The sequence below is a fragment of the Peromyscus maniculatus genome, chromosome 5 (genome assembly GCF_049852395.1).
Source record: "Peromyscus maniculatus bairdii isolate BWxNUB_F1_BW_parent chromosome 5, HU_Pman_BW_mat_3.1, whole genome shotgun sequence".
In the NCBI taxonomy this organism is placed as follows: domain Eukaryota; kingdom Metazoa; phylum Chordata; class Mammalia; order Rodentia; family Cricetidae; genus Peromyscus; species Peromyscus maniculatus.
The window spans coordinates 106650576-106667864 of record NC_134856.1 but is presented as its reverse complement, the minus strand read 5'-3'; the positions used below and the strand labels follow the sequence as shown (position 1 = coordinate 106667864).

At 41.6% G+C, this 17289-nt stretch overlaps 1 protein-coding gene across 6 annotated transcripts in view; it reads right to left on the bottom strand.

The window, feature by feature from the left end:
- The window catches only part of Dcdc2 (doublecortin domain containing 2), a 207324-nt gene that overhangs the window by 118467 nt on the left and 71568 nt on the right, over positions 1–17289 (bottom strand). For all 6 annotated transcript variants that reach the window (XM_042278300.2, XM_015995980.3, XM_076573083.1 and 3 more), the window contains 2 exons: positions 3565–3641; positions 3305–3436 (listed from right to left, as the gene is read on the bottom strand). In XM_042278300.2, coding sequence (XP_042134234.1) covers positions 3305–3436; positions 3565–3641 — 209 coding nt within the window. The remainder of the gene's footprint in view (positions 1–3304; positions 3437–3564; positions 3642–17289) is intronic.

Genomic DNA, 17289 nt, shown 5'->3' with positions numbered 1-17289 from the left:
GACCTGCTTCTTCCTGTTGCTTCAAAGCATAAGAATCACGAGTAGGGAGTTGAACCAATTAATGTGGATGCTATCAGTAAATATACTGATACATAACAGAGAGATATATTGATATTCTACTATTAAATTAATATACTGATGAATAATATAAAGAGTTATCAATGTTCTATTAAGGGAGAGTGGGCTCTCCCAAGTGAGCAGCACCAAGTCTACCACTGAATTAATAATTACATTTCTCAACTGGATGTATTAGCTCTCACCTGAGATCATAGCACTCAGGAGACAGATACAGGAGGATTTCCAAGAGTTTGAGGCTACAGAGTCAGTTCCAGACCAACCAAGGCTATAAAGTAAGACCTTGTTTCAAGAAAAAAGATAATTTCTCTAAATATTCAAGTATATGGAGAACATGTATTTTTATTTCTATTAGTGCTTGCTTATCTACTTATTTCCATCTAAGAATTTGTTCATGTATAAGAAAGAAGCGGGGGGGAGGGGGGAGCTTGAAGCTGCCTCTACTGAACATACCAAGGTCTGCTGACTCCCCATGGGAAGCCTTACCTTCTTGTAGGAGGGAAAGGGGGTTGGGGGAATGGGGGAAGGCTGGAGGGGTGGGAAGAGTGAGTGAGATCTGTGATTGGTATGTAAAATGAATAAAAAATTTCTTAATTAAAAAAAAACACAAAAAAAAGAGGAGATACATTTAGACAAGAAATTGCCTATATATATCTTTGTATATTTTATATTATTTCTTGGGGAAGTCAACATGTATGTAGATATCAAAAGGTAAACCTGTATTTTCTTTTAAAAATATGTGATGTTGATTTCCCTACTGAAACCAAAATAAACCAAAAAGTAGCTAAGGTTTAAATAAAAGTTAAAAGCACAAGATGAAACAACATAAAATTATTCTTATAATTCTAGAGCCAGGAAGACTGGAGCTAGTGATAAAATTAATGAACACAAAGAAGGACTAAAAACTCAAGATGTTTATATACAAAACAAAGAAAATGCAAACTGGAAACACATTTGAAACTTACACAAAAAAGGCCAACTTCTGTAATACATAAAGCGTGGCTGAAAACCAGTAAAACAAATGTGTAAGGATCATGACAGATCAAGCAAAATGGGATGGAAACACATGTCATTTATTTAGAAATTAGCTGAGAACTAAGAGCATCAGCTCCAGACTGCCTGTGAGGCTTGCCATCCAGCCATGCTACCCAGTGTCTGCTTAATCTTGGACATGTAACTTTCCTCTCTGGGTCTCATATGTCATGTCTACTGAAAGAGAATAACACTACTTAATTCATAAGAATGCTTAGTTAATTCATTTAAAATGTAAAGCAATTATAAAAAATACCTAGAATGGAAGGGGGAAATCAACAGACAGTACTGTATATCAAATAATAAAAATCAAGAAACAACGAAACGCACTTGTGCATGAGTGCAACATATGTGTGTGACATTATGAACACATGAAGTGGTGTACTGGCCATATACACACTTGAAGAAAAGGTCGGAGGGAGTGATGTGGTGTCTGGCCTATCACTCTCCATCTTATTCCTTTGAAACAGGGTCTCTTACTGAATCTGGAGCTAAGGTTGCTGACATCCTGCAAGCCCCAGAGACCTCCTGTCTCTGCCTCCTGAGTACATGTCTCACCTGTGCCTATAACCCTAACACTGAGAAACGGGGGCAGAGACAGGAGGATTGCCAGGGCTTGCTGGCAGCCAGCCTAGCTCGAGGTTCAAAGAAAGACTCTCAAGGAAGGGGAGAGGAGAGTGATAAAGCAGAGTATCCAACATCCTTCTCTGACCTCCGTGCACACACATACACACACACACACACACACACACACACACACACACACACACACGAAAGAAAGAGGGAGAGAAGGAGGGAGGGGAGTAGGAAAGGAGGAAGAAAGGGAGGGAAGAGGAAGGGGAAAAGCCAATAGTGTATATACTTGTACATGCATAGAACATTTCTGGTTTGGATTTCTAGGGTTCAAAAACTACTCAGGAAAGAGACAGTGGTGGGAGAAATACTTTAAATTTACCCTTTCTGTACTGCTTAAATTTTTGTCATACGCTGAGCACTACTTTCAATGAAAACAGTTTATACTTAAATTTTCAGTGATGATAAAACTGTAAGATAATATATGTAAACATGCATTCAACCGAAGGACATGATGTGCACTCATTTGGGAACTTACTCTAGGCCGTGGCTGTGCTTTGGTGTGTGTGTGTATGCATGTGTGTGTGTGTGTGTGTGTGTGTGTGTGTGTGTGTGCGCGCGCGCGTGTATATGGCATGTAAGGATCAAACAGGCAAGAATGTGTTCGTGTGCATCCAGAAGGAGGAGGAGATAGTACTGAGGGAACTGCTTGGATTTGGAGATGTATGTGAGTGTGTACGTGTGTGTCCATGCATATATGCACTACATACACACTCTTAATGTGTTCTGTACATCTACATGTTATTTGTAATCCTCCATCTGAAAGAAAAGACATAAGTTAGCCTCCGTAGAGAGATCATTTCAGGGCTAGTGGGATAGTTCAGTGTGTAAAGGCACTTGCCAAAAGTCTGACAACCTGGGTTTGAACCCCAAGACCCACATGGTGGAAGGAGAGAAATGACTTCCAAATGTTGTCCTCTGGCCTCCATATGTGCACTGTAGCACATGCTCCCCCAATACACACACACACACACACACACACACACACACACACACACACACACAAGTAAATAAATAAACGCAGTAAAAATTTTGAGATAATTTCATAGGCTACACCATGCTTTAAATGTCCGCTTAAATTTCACTAAATGCTTTTGGGTTTAATTTTAGATCATCTCACTTATCCTCCCTCACCTGTCTCCTCCTTAAGCCCATCTACTCTCCCTAGCTTCTGACATTTTCGCCTGAGGCAAACAGTTCAAACCACTGAACAAACAGTCTTGCCTGGGGGGAGAGGGAAGGACAGTTAACTAAGAATCAAGAAGCTGGTTCTGGCCAAGAAGTCCCTCTCCCTTAAGGTGGAATGATGCTTGCTTATTACTCTACACTAAAATCACAAAAGCAGGTGAAGTCTCTTGATGTGTTCCAGCATCCAAGGACTGTTTGAAACAACCCCCACTGAAGTGCTATTATAAAGCACAGTCTTCATAAAAAGAAACTGAGGCACAGTGAGCTTAACGGGGTCAGCCAAACTTCAGATCTAGGGGCCAGTGACTCCAGAGCCCGTGGGAACGTCTTCAAGGATTCCCAGCCACCCCCTGTGGGAAGATGCCATGGCACATACCTGTGGACAGCCCCACTCCGAAGAGTTATTTTCTCTGTGACCATCTGCAGTATGTGATCCCACTGAGTCAAAGCTTTTCTAGGGATGAGGAGTCGAGAAGCTGGGTTTATGAGGTCTCCATTTGCAATCAAGCTATGGAGGGAAAGGAAAAACAGGCAACACATCTGGAACAGTTACGCTCATAACATTCAAACCCCAAACCCCAAGGAAAGTACACAGCCAATTAATTCTACCCCGAAATAGAAAGGGCTCCAACTTACAAAATGGTGCAAGGCTCGTGCTGCGATTTCCTGAAGCGAGCAGACACATTGATCCTGCTGTGGATGACTGGCTTCACCTTCAAAAGCAAAGGGGAAAGTCACTAGCTGCCCGATGGAGAACGGGGACGGCAAGCTGATGTAACTAAGGTAATGCCGCCTGTTTCTGACTCCATTTTGCATTTCCTTAGACAGTTCTCAGACCTCTACCCCATCCGCACAATGGTCAGGTCTGCCTTGGAAACACATTTGAGATTTCCATGGCCTGGACTGTGGTTCAGATATATTAACTAAAATAATTAAGTAAACTAAAATAACTAGGAAAAAAGGCAAAAATGATTGGCATGTTGTGTCTAAAATAATGACTATGCTCTGCCAGAAATGAAAGTGTCCAGGTTGTTCTGATTCTAATCTAACTTTGTCATAAGTCATGGTCTTTGTGGGGTTTGCCTTTAAAAACTCGGCACCCCCAAGCTTGGGCACCAAGAGACTTTTCAGAGGCACGAGGCCACTCTTAGTCTGGCCATCAATAAAAGGACTTAAAACTTCTAATTGGCTTAATCAGCGGACTTGTCAATAATGATCTCACATGGATCATTTCAATGGCTCTGTTGAAGCCTTGCTCTTTCCACTTGGATACACAGTCCAGATTCACCCTCCACCAGTAATTAGATGCCCTCATAGAAGCTCTCCAAAAAAAGGAAAAAATTCTGCAGTAAGCCCTAGGCATACTTACTCCAAAGGTACGAACAAATTTAGGCAACTCTTTAACCACTGTTTCCAGGAAAGCACAAACAATCCTCTAAGGCCCCGCGTTCCGACGTGCCCTCTCCTGCAATTGCAGGACTGTTTCTTGTCCTCTCTCCTCATTGGCACACCTGCCCTCAGCTTCACTGCCTCCTCCAATGTCCATCACCTGTACCCCATCACTATCCTGGCTCCTCTGCTCCTGGGGACTCTGCTTGCCCCCTCTCTTTTTTAGAAGGATCTCTATCCTAAGCTCCCCTCAAACTCACTATGTAGCCGAGGACGACTTTGAACTTCTCATCCTCCTGTCTCTAACTCCCAAGTGCTGGGATTACAGGCATGAGTCACCACACCCAGTTTATGTAGTGCTGCAGCAAACCCAGGGCTAGGAGAGCGCTCTCCTGACCTCCACCCCGCCCTCCCCATCTCCTTCTGCCTCTGAGGTCTAGGGTGCAGTTAAAACCACCTGTGGAAAAATACATGAGAAAGGGCTTTTATCACCAGCTTGGACCTCAGAAATGCTCTGCCAGCCTTGATGATTTTCTATCTTTATAATGGATAATCCAAGGCATTACTTACCTCTTGTGATAAATGCACGTGCGCGCACATGCACACACACACACACCCCACAGATCATTTTGTTCAAAACTTCAAGAAAATAGAAGTCCACAGACACAAAGGCCTTTGCTTCCCTTTCCTCCACGCCGAGCTCTCCCACATCTCCAACCCTAGCTCCTCTTCCATCCATCTCAGAACTCTGTCCCCTTAACGACTGTGCTCCATCTTAATTTTGTCCTCAGCTACTTGCTCCACTAATGCTGACTCTCCATCTCCTCTCCCCCGCCCCCCCCCCCGCCCCCGCCCCACCTTATCTTTTCTATTATCTTTTCTATAATGTTCCACTCTCTGGCTTCCACCTGCAGGACCGGCTCTTCTGTCACCAGCCCTCAACTCCCGACAAAGCTCTGCCCCACCCCATAGGCTGTGTGCTTCACCTAAGCGGCTTGCTGCTGTCCCTAAGGCTGCCCTGTGTCCACTTGGGCCTCTTCTCACTTCATCCCTCTGTCTAAAATGCCCTCCCCATTTCTCCAACTGAAACTGTCCTTCCTCTTCAAGACCTGACTACACTATGCCCCATCATTTGCCGTTCTCCTCAGGCAGTGGCTGTAGCTGCTGCTGTATTACCAATGACAGCACTTATGGTTTAGGGGTGAGGTCCCCCAATATACTAATGTGCTTTCTATTGGTATTAGAAACATCATAAGCAAAAGCAACTTGGGGAAGAAAGGGTTTGTTTGGCTTACATTCCCCATCACAGTCTGTCGCTGGGGGAAGTTAGGGCAGGAACCTGGGGCAGAACCTGAAGCAGAAAGCATGAAGAAGTGCTGCTCATTGGCTAGCTCAGCCTGCTTTTTTATACTATCTAGGACCACCTTTCTCAGGGTTGGCACCATCCACAGTGAGCTGGGCCCTCCCAAATCCATCACTAATCAAGAAAGTGCCCTATAGACTTGCCTACAGTCCACTCTGATGGACACATCTCCTCAAATAAGGTTCCTTCTTCCCAAATGACTTGACTTTATATCATGCTGACAAAAACTAATGAAACCCATATTGAAAAAGCAGAGGGCAACAATTTTTCATAAGAGCAGCTGTCACCCACTGCCCTTCACTTCACAAGAAGTAGTGAGCAAATTCCCATGCACTGAATTCCTCTTCATCATCAAAATAACTCACTCAAGCACCATTACTATAGACATTACTACATGGAGAAACTGGAGCTTAGTTAATCTGCCTAAAGTCATGTTTAAGAAGATACATAACTGAGTGTGGTCTGTAACACCAGCACTCAGGAGGCTGAAGCAAGAAGACTGTGTTCCAGCCAGCCTGGGCTACGCCATGAGACCCTGTGGGAAGAGCCATGGGGAAACAAAGGGCGCAGGTGAAAGAGAGGAGAAAGGAGGAGGGGGAGAAGGAAAGATGGAAGAGGATGAAGGAGGGAGAAAGAAGAGGAAGGGAGGAGGAAGAGGAAGAAGGAAGGGGGAGGAGGAGACAGGATAAAAGGAGGAAGGGGAAGAAGAGAAGGAGGGCGAGGGAAATGGTTAAAGATGCAAGGGGAGGGGAAGAGAGGGAGGAGGAGCGACGGCAGCATTGCTAGAGAGACGCCTGTGAGCAGCTAGCTTTGACTGTATCTGGGCTGGTTAAACAGTTAGACTTCAACAATGCATGGCAGCCTTTCCTTTAAGAAATGGTCCATGTTTAAACAAGAATTCTTCGATTCTCCAGTTGCTGAAACAGTGCTCATGAATGGCTGCTAGCTGTACAATTAATGTTGATTAGGACTTAATTAAAAGCTACTCTTAGAATAAATTTTTAAACTTTAATGGAACAATTTTTCCAATTTTATTTCCACAGGTTATTCGCCTTAAATTAATATCTATAGTGATGCTGGTGTTTTTAAGTGTTTAGCATAGATCTTAAGTAAACACATGTCAAAGACACACATGGTGAAAAGGACCTGTGTCATCATCTCCCTCCCCCCTCCCATTCCCTAGCCACCTGGCTACAATCAAAGGTGTCAGTATTCCTTCAGAGTCTCTGCATATCATCTAGCATAGATCTAATAGACATGCAATTTCCAAGATAAGTGATAGAGTGTTGTGACCATTCTGCACCTTGCTTTTTTTATTTAGTGATCCTTCATGGAAATTGTTTCACACTGGTATGTTGTAGAATATTATTTTAAGATCTGTTACATTTGTTTATGCTGTGGAACATTTGTTTAATGATGCAAAGATATATTTCATTCTTTTATGTTGCATTTGTTTAACTCTGTGAAGCTCTGTTACTTTGCCTGTCTAAAACACCTGATTGGTCTAATAAAGAGCGGAACAGCCAATAGCAAAGCAGGAGAAGGGATAGGTGGGGCTGGCAGGCAGAGAAAATAAATAGGAGAAAAGGAGAGAAAGAGGAGATCAAGAAGTGAGAAAAGAAGGGGCTAGCCACCTAGCCACCCAGCCAGCCACAGAGTAAGAGTGAAAGTAAGACTATAGAAGTAAGAAAAGGAAAAAGTCCAGAAGCAAAAGGCAGATGAGATCATTTAAGTTAAGAAAAGCTGACAAGAAACAAGCCAAGCTAAGGCTGGACATTTATAAGTAATAATAAGTCTCTGTGTGATTTATTTGGTAGCTGGCTGGTGGATCCCCCAAAAGAGCATAAACAACCAACTACACTGGTGCTTAGAGGGAGGGTTGCTTCACTCAGGTCAGCTGCCTGCATTGCACCCCACAGAGTGCCGCAGCTGGATCAGCCTCTCCTGACTCGGTGTTGTGTCTCCACTTCTGCTGCTCATTTGCATAAATATGTGTTTGTCCACACAGTCAACTATGAGACCTGGGAATTTTCTGAAATAAAGGGTAAGCAATTTTTTTTAGGCTGATGATGTGTATGACAAGATCAAACCAATCTGAAGAGTCTCTTCATTTGCTTAGCCCATACCACTGCATAAAACCTGGAGTTAATACACAAACAGTGCCATCTGAGACAGGGCTGGGGTTTACACAGTCCTTAGAAAACAGCAAATCCTCGCCGGGCGGTGGTGGCGCACGCCTTTAATCCCAGCACTCGGGAGGCAGAGGCAGGCGGATCTTTGTGAGTTCGAGGCCAGCCTGGGCTACCAAGTGAGTTTCAGGAAAGGCGCAAAGCTACACAGAGAAACCCTGTCTCGAAAAACCAAAAAAAAAAAAAAAAAAAAAAAAAAAAAAAAAAAAAAAAAAGAAAACAGCAAATCCCTTCATAGCCTGTTTGCTTGCTCTTAGGTCTCAGCAGGCTCAGTGTGAATGAGTCTCCACCCAGATGAGGGACGGTCCCTTCCTTTCACACACACACACACACACACACACACACACACACACACACACACACACACACACACAATTGTACTTCCTTCCTGACAGCTCAGCTGACAGCTGCTGGGGTGGCCATGGTTCTCTGCCGCCCTGTTTTGTCTTTCCCAAGCCCTTACTGTCACCCAAGTGTGTCATATCTACTGGTTTGCAGTCACCAATTCCTGTGACTTTTAGTTGCTCTCAGTGTACCCAGTAATGCAGTCAACATGTTCCATATCAGTCGACAAGTTCTCAGTGTGTATACATCTACCACACACTCCTCGTAGTTTAAAACCTTATTGGATTGTTGAACTAAAGATAAGTAAGTTATACAAAGAAATGATTTTAAAGCTCTTGTCTAAATTATTTCACTTTAGTAACTTAGAGAAATAAATAAATATATGCATTATAAGATAACTGTAACTTTATTCTGAGTATAAAAGTTGATGCTTGAAAAAAATCACAGCATCCTTATGAATAATCGTTATTCATTACATGGTTATTTTCAGCATGGCAAAGATAGCCTCCAAGGTTTCATAATTAACCATCTAAGCTGAAGACTAACCTTAATTATATTCAATTCCAGTGATACTAACTAAATCTGCATTGTCATTTTCCAACAGACCAATAAAAGTATCTAAAAAATAAAGTAATATATCTGAATTAAAAAACCAGTTAAGAACACTGATTGAAGCATTGATTTTTACTTTTTACACTTATCATTCCTGTTCTTGTTTTGAGACAGGTTTTTATGTTGCCTACACTTATCCTCATATTTGCTATATAGCCAAGACTGGCCTTGAACTGCTGATCTTCCACCTCCACCTCCCAAGTGCTGGAGTAACAGGAGTGTGTCACCATATCCAGCATATCATGCATGCTTCTAGATGGCATTTTCAATAACATCACATTTAAATTCAAAATAAACCAAATCAACTGGGGTGGGGGCTATCCAGAGCTCTGACCTGGGAGCAGTGTTGGTCAAGTGCTGCTAATCTGTATTATGACCCTGGATAACGGGGGACAACCGTAAGTGAGAGTTCTTATAATTTCTTCAATTCTCTTATAAGCACACAATTTCCCTTGACCTTGGACATAGCATGAAAATTGTGTGAAGTATCTTCACACCTAGTCTGAAGGAGTGCACACCAGGGCAAGAGGGTAAGGAATGCTCACTCTGACCTTGCAAAGCAGGGTTAGGTCACACAGGTGAGTAGGCTGAGCAGGTTCAGCATGTAACCTGCAACTGAGACCAAATCAAACAAACAAGCATCACTCTTTGATTTGTGGGAATGAACATTCTTGTAGAAAAAAGTGGAACAGCAGTCATGAGAGACTGGTAAGGATATGGCTGGGGACAGAGCGAGTAGGAAGAGATCCAGTAAGTAACAACAACACACAATTGGGGGGAGAAGCTAGATCTGGGTCTCTATAGTGTACACTATGGTTTAATGTGAGATGTCCCCCATAGGCTCACATGTCCCCACCCAAGGACGAGAAGAAGATAAAATTCCTAACACACTGAGAAGCAGGTTAGCTGAAAGAATCAGAGACAGGCAGATGATTTTGATCAAGTCCTCATTTTTGCCCATGAGTAAAAGATAAATGAAAGAGAATAAATGGGGGCAGATAAATGATCAAAAGGAAGAAAATAAAAGGAAGGATGGAAGGAAGGAAAAAAGGAAAGGAAGGAAGGAGGGAGAAAGGGTCAATGATAGGTAGATGGGTGGTAGAGATAGCTAGATGATAGGTAGATAGATGAGATAGATGATTGACTGATAGATAGATAGATAGATAGATAGATAGATAGATAGATGATAGATAGATAGATAGATAGATAGATAGATAGATAGATAGATAGATGACAGAAAGATAGGTAGGTAGATAGATAGATGTGACAGATGATAAACATAAACAAAAGACAGTTTAAAAGTAGATAACAAAAATAGATGATAGGTAGAAGATATACAATTGATAAATAGATAATAGATGGATAACTGATAGGTAGATAGATAAATGTTAGATGAACGGAGCAGATTAAATAGATAATATATCTGCTAATCAATCAACCAATAAATGTTCAGAAGTCTGAATGATCCTGCTAAGTTCGCCCAAAGAGCAGCCTGGGGAACTAACTGCCACAGTGGCAGCTGCACACCTTTGGCTGCTCCCTGGGGCTGTTAGCTGGCACTTGCCACCTTTTCAACCCTGGACCAAGAAAAGCAAAGTCAGCCTACGGACCCAAGGGAACAAAGCTGCAGAATGGATTCCCATACAATTCAAGGAGAGCTCACCTCCTTTAAGAACTCCTTACACTGTTTAAGGGCCCAGTTTTTCAATAACTTTCTAAAATGCCAGATTTTATGATGGTCCCATAAAACAGTCTATTTAGAGAAACAAATGTACTAAAGTTAACCATTTGCCAAGTATAGACCAACATGCACTAGGTTTTAACTCTACTTTCTTTATGGTTTATATTTAAGGAAAATGGGATCTCAAAAATCTTTGAGGAAACTTTGTTACTTCAAAAACATCACCCAGCATCGAAGAGGGAACAAAATTCTTTGCAAAATACTTAATCAATTTTCATCTTTTTTGATCAAGAATAAAAAAAGATTAAAGACACAAAATAAGAAATAATTTACCTAGTAATCAATATAACAGACATATCCAAGTACAAATTGTCCTAGAGAGCTTTTTTTAATCATTCAGGGGCTGGGCATGGCAGCATAAGCTTTACTTCCAGCATTCTGGAGGCAGAGGCAGGTGATCTCTGAGTCCAAGGCCAGTCTAATCTACATAGTGAGTTCCAGGACAGCCAGATCTACACAGTGAGACTCTGAAAAAAAAATCATTCAGGGTGTAACTCAATGGCAGAGTTTGTCTAGGACACATAAGGCATAAGGTTTGATCCCTGACAACCACTCCTGAAAAGAAAAGTAATAGTCGTCATCACTCATTATCCCAATATTACTATTTGAATGGAATAAAGAATGGCTACAAGAAAATGGCACAGTAAGCTCACACACCAAGGACTGAGCCGGCTCTGCTGCTGACCATGGGGCTTATAAGTGACTTTGCAAAGGGCCTCTATCACAGGATATTTCATTCTGCAAACACTTCCTAAACTTAACAGATAAACCATCCATCATAGAAATGCTCCAGGTACACAATCTGAGAAAGACATCTGAAAAGGAGAGACTGACTATTCAACAAGAAGTGAAGACTGAGCATCCATTTCAAGAGGATGCTTGACTCCATAAGAAAAATATAAGAGGCTCACTCCTGCTTTGAAAGTGCATTATAGAAGACAGTTGCTTCTGCCAAAACAAGGAGAGCTGAAAGGCATTTTAAAAAGCACAATAAAGAGCTTAAGATTCAAAGAAATCTTGATAACCTAAATTCTAGAGGGGACGAGTTCTAAGTGAGAGGAGACCTAGGACTGCTTGCATCTCAGGATGACAAACCTTGCGTAGTGAGTTAGCCAGAGGCCGGGTTGGCATTGTAGAGAAGACTAGGATGTGCTAAGTCCACACCAACAACGTCTTCTTCACCTGGAGCTGTCTTCAGGCACACAGAAGTCCAAGCTAGGAGCAAGGCTAAGAAGCGGAGACAGAAACCCTGTGGCATGCAGGGTTAGAGGTGGGGCTAGGTAATAGATTCTCCAGTGGCATATAAAGCTAACAATTGGACCAACTGTCAAGAGACATCTCTAAGTCTCATGAGGATTAACTCTCAAACCCTGAGAGAAGTCCTAATTTTACCCTTGTAATGTTTGAAAGCATTGGTTTAGTGAAGGCAAGTAAAACTGTCTGCAGCCTGTACTGAAACCAGGTGTGGGCTGTGAAAAGACCAGCCCCTTTCCCAGCATCCAACAGAGGAGGCAGGTGTAGTTTCTTCTTAGGAAAAGTATTCTCTACTTTCAGCTCCTACACATAACAAAACGTTCTACAAGTGACCTCTACACAACAAACACTGCAAAACAATTCAAATAAAGGGGGAAATACAGCCTACTGACAGAGGGAAAAACCAAATCAAACCAGACATGGCCATGATGTTGAGATGGGCAAATAAAGTTTTTACTGTTATAAATACACTAAACAGCTTGGTGACAAAGGGTGAGGCATACCTAACAAAACTCATGCAAGATGGAGAGGTCTAGATCATAAACTGAAACTCCAAAAAGAAACAAACGAAAATTCTAATAGCAATAAAACAGAACATCTGCAATGAAGAATTTATTACATAGGCTTAGCAACCTAGACACAGCAGCATACACCTGAGAAACTTTCCTCTGAAAGGAAACGAAGAGCTAAAGAGATGGCCCTGCTGGTGAGGGCGCTTGCTGCACAGACCTGGCAGCCTGCATTTGATCCCTGGAGCCCACACAGTGGAAGGAGAGAACCAACTCCATGTGACTACCATAGTGCAAGCGCGCAAGCACACACACACACACACACACACACACACACACACACACACACACATTAAGAATTAAGTTAGTTCCATTAATGTTATACAAAATAAGAAGTGAAATAAAGACATTTATGAGTACACACACACAAAAAGCCAAAGCCAAGGGAATTGATAACAGACCAACACTTCCAAAAAAAAAAAGATGGAGGTTTTCAGATAGAATAGAAATAATTAGAAACAGAGAAGCCTGGGTGTACATGAAAGAATAAAGGACATTGGAAAGAAGTGTACCAGGTATATAAACAACTGTAATATTTAGTTTTTAAAAAAAATGTTTTAAAGCAAAATAATGATTCATAAAGTTGCTCACATACATTACTAGAAGCAAGTTATTTAATATGAACACAAAGGTATGAGTGAAAAATGATGGAATTATACTATTGTAAAGTTTATTGAGAAATGAGAGAATATTATTTTAAAGCAAACTAAAGTTAAGGATACATGTTACAAGCACTAAAATAATTATTCATTTCTCAAATATCCTAACTAAACATCCATTATAGAGATAAAAATTAAGTATTTCAAATGTCTGATGAACCCAAAGAAAGCAGGAAAGAACAACATGAAGCAAACAAAAGCAAATGAAATAGGACAGACACGGATCCAGTTGTCCCAAGAACTCACTAAATGTGAATGAATTACAAATTCCAACTAAGGGCAGAATCAAAGAGACATCACAGGAAAATAACACCCAACTGTACACACTTTAACAAGAAACACACTTTAGTTATAAAGACAGGAAGAGATTGTAAAGCACATGAAAAGCACACTAACTAAATGTTAAGCAAGTCAATCTACATGGTTTGATCAATGAAACGGTATAGGAGATAGATGTATCATGCCCACTTTCTCAACTAATTTTCATGGATAATACATATATTTACTTCTAAAGTTGGATACTTCTAAATATTTATTGTATTTTTATTATGTGTGTATATATATGCATGTGTGTGTCTACGGGTAAGTGCATGTATGAGTACAGATGCCCACAAGAGTCCACAGAGGGCACTGATTCCTTGGAGCTGATATGACAGTTGTAAGCCACCTAATGTGAGTGCTGGAAACCAAACTCAGTTCCTCTGCAAGAGTGGACTGTGCCCTTAGCCACTGAGTCATAGCTCAGCCCCAAAGTTGAGTGTTTCTTAAAGAATACTATGTTTGACAATCTATTTGATGTGTTAAATATATTTTTCTGCTATTATTGTGTTCTTTAGGACTTCAGAAAATAAAATCAAATATTAGCATTTCAGAAGACTATAACACCAAGCTGTTTTTATCTCATGACCTTCTATGGTATCCAAGGGATAGATGGATAGATAGATAGATAGATAGATAGATAGATAGATAGATAGATAGATAGATAGATAGATGATAGATAGATTTAATATATATAAATATATAAAACAGAAAATATGTGGCTAAAGAATCTACCATAATTCAGCAATACATTGTCTCTGAACCACTTTTTTTTTTCTTATTTGAGACAGGGCTTCTCTGTGTAGCCCTGGCTGTCCTGTAACTCACTCTGTAGACCAGGCTGACCTCAAACTCACAGAGATCCGCCTGCCTCTGCCTCCCAAGTGCTGGGATTAAAGGCGTGCGCCACCATTGAACTACTTTTATCGTGACCATTGTGTTTCCTATGCTGATGACTCCTCCTCCTCCTCCTCCTCCTCTTCCTCTTCCTCCTCTTCTGGACCCACACTTGAATGCCAGCATCCCCCTCTCTAGAATTCCATCCTACCCTGTTCTCTTCTTAACCTGAACATTCTCCTGGACAAGTTTATCAAACCCACTGCCATTGAACAGAATTTTGGCACTGCCAACCAAGTTTCTAGCTGTTGTCCAGATATTTCTCCTGACACTGCATGTGTCTACCCCACTAAATGTGTCCACCTCTTCATCCTAAAATGGAGATTTAGAAAAATCTATTTGTACCTAAGCCCTCACTGAGTCACTGCAGCATAAAAGTTTATTTTGTCTCACTCTGTATTTAAAGATAACTTGCACCCTTTTTCAAAGCTGTTGAAAGGCAATGTACTGCTGAACAGTCACCAGAAAGATTCAGTGGAAGGTCCCATAGCTCCTCCTTACTCAAAGTTGCTTCATCTGTCCTCTGCTCTGTACCCCCACTCCCCCCACACACACCAAGACCCAGCCTTAGGACCTCGAAAATCCTCCCACACTGCATCCAGGAAAACAGAGCACAATTCCTGCCTTTGGTGCCTTTTCCTCACTCAACTACCCATTTCTGAATTACTCTTCCTGCAGTACAGGCCCAAGCATGTGATTTCCCAGTGCAAGAGCCTTCAGAGGTGGCCACTGCCTTCGATGAAGGTCACAGCCTTGGACTCAGAGGTTCTATCTGATCTACCTTCTCACTGGCTGGATAGAATTCCTATCAGAAATTCTATATCATTCTTCTTGGAAATCTTTTGTGCATCTTCCATTAATGTAGCATAGCCTTCTCCTGTTATAAATAACTACTGGGCTGCATCTCTCTTTCTTTTTTATTTTCCTAGTAAATGCCCTCATATATAACCCACTGGTGGTACTTTGAACATAGAACACTTCAACTAAACAATAATTAGGATGAGTTTTTGAGCCCAAATCATGCTCAGAACTCAACCAAACACCTTGTCCCTTTTACTTTTCAGGATGCCGTTATAGGGCAGTCACTTATATTTTAAAAGTTTACAACTTTAACTATAAATGCTTTAGATCACATTCACATTTATTACAAAAGAGTACCTTACAAAGTTAGCATTGTCCTGTTTTTTATTTTTATTACATCTTATTTGTTTGTTTGTTTATTGAGTTTTTTTTTTGAGAAACCAATAAATACAGGGTTTCTCTGTGTAGCTTTGTGCCTTTCCTGGAACTCACTCTGTAGCCCAGTCTGGCCTCGAACTCACAGAGCTCCACCTGGCTCTGCCTCCCAAGTACTCAAATTAAAGGTGTGCACTACCACCGCCCGGCTTACATCTTATTTATGTATTCCAGGGCAGAGATGTACATGTGCCACAGCAGGTGTGTGGAGGTCAGAGGACAACTTTTGGGAGTTCTCTCATCCTACCACATGGTCCCAGTGGTTGAACTCGGGTCCTCAGACTTGGTAGCAAATGCCTTTAGCCACTGAGCCATTCCACCCGCCCGATGGTGAACATTACTCTAATCATGATGAGCCTCCTCACACCTCAGTAGGCAAAGAAGGAGTCACATAAGGCCCCTTGTGATTCTCAACCCAGGTGTCTTACTGCAGCATTCAGCCTGCTGCTGGTGTCAATAGGAAACTGTCCACTAGCAGAAAGAACCGGCACACATTTGCTATCATTTAACAGATCTTCACTGGGTTGTGTGAAAATGAATAGATGCATATAGTCTATATATTAGCATATATAGGCTGTGCTTATTCAATGATCTCAAATCCACTCAAGTTCCTTAGCTACTATTGTCAAATATACTTGACATGATCTCATCCATATAATTTTTGTGAACATAAATAGAAGGAAAATTGAAGCTTACAGAAATTCCAGGTCCTGGGTGTGGTGGCACAGTCAGGTCCCTGGCTGAATAACATTTTACTGTTAAGATATAGGATGATTTTTTAAAAATTCCAACCAGCCTAACTTCAGTAAGAACCTAGTCATAGAAGGTGTTGCTAATTACAATGAGCAAGGTGCTCAGAACATTCCCAGGAGGCTCCAATTAGTCTCTGAGCTGATGAAACACCTTAGCTCTGCCCAGGTCCTGCCTAGGTCCCTGCACTGTACCAACACAGGCGCAAATTCCCAGAAGATGCGCTAACATTCATCTGTCAGGGCAGTTTATCATCTTTTACTCAGAGGGTTGCTCTTCTGCCAAATATGTTCACTATCCAGTGGGTTTATACATCTGTCTTTATTGTCTAAATGGAATTCTTCCTTTTCCTGGAGCAGGAAAACAATCCAAAACAAGCTAACAAATAATTCAGCTGTTCAAAGCACAGCAAGAGAGAAGATTCATATTTAACTTAAAAGTGACCCAAAACACGGCTGGAGTGATATAGCTCAGTGAGGACCCGAGCTGGATGCCCAGAACTCATGAGAGAAAAAATCCAGGTGTGGTGGGGTACATTTATAGTCCTAATGCTGGAGAGGCAGAGACAGGAGGATCCCTGGAGCCTGCCAGACAGCCTCACCTACTTGGTGAGCCCCAGGTTAGTGAGAAACTCTATCTCATTTTAAAAAAAAAAAAAAAAAAAAAAAAAAAAAAAGGAAGACAAGAAGATGTTTCAGGAGTACAAGAGTGTTTCCATACAAGCCTGAAGACCTAAATTTGATCCCAAAAGTAGCCCTCTGACCTCTTCACATACATACACCAGCACACACACACACACACACACACACACACACACACGCACGCGTGCATACACACATGCATACACACAATCCAAAAATAAAATACGCAGGGCGGTGTTGGCAGACGCCTTTAATCCCAGCACTCGGGAGACAGAGCCAGGCGGATCTCTGTGAGTTCGAGGCCAGCCTGGTCTACAAAGCGAATTCCAGGAAAGACGCAAAACTACACAGAGAAACCCTGTCTTGAAAAACCAAAAAAAATAAAAAATAAAAGATAA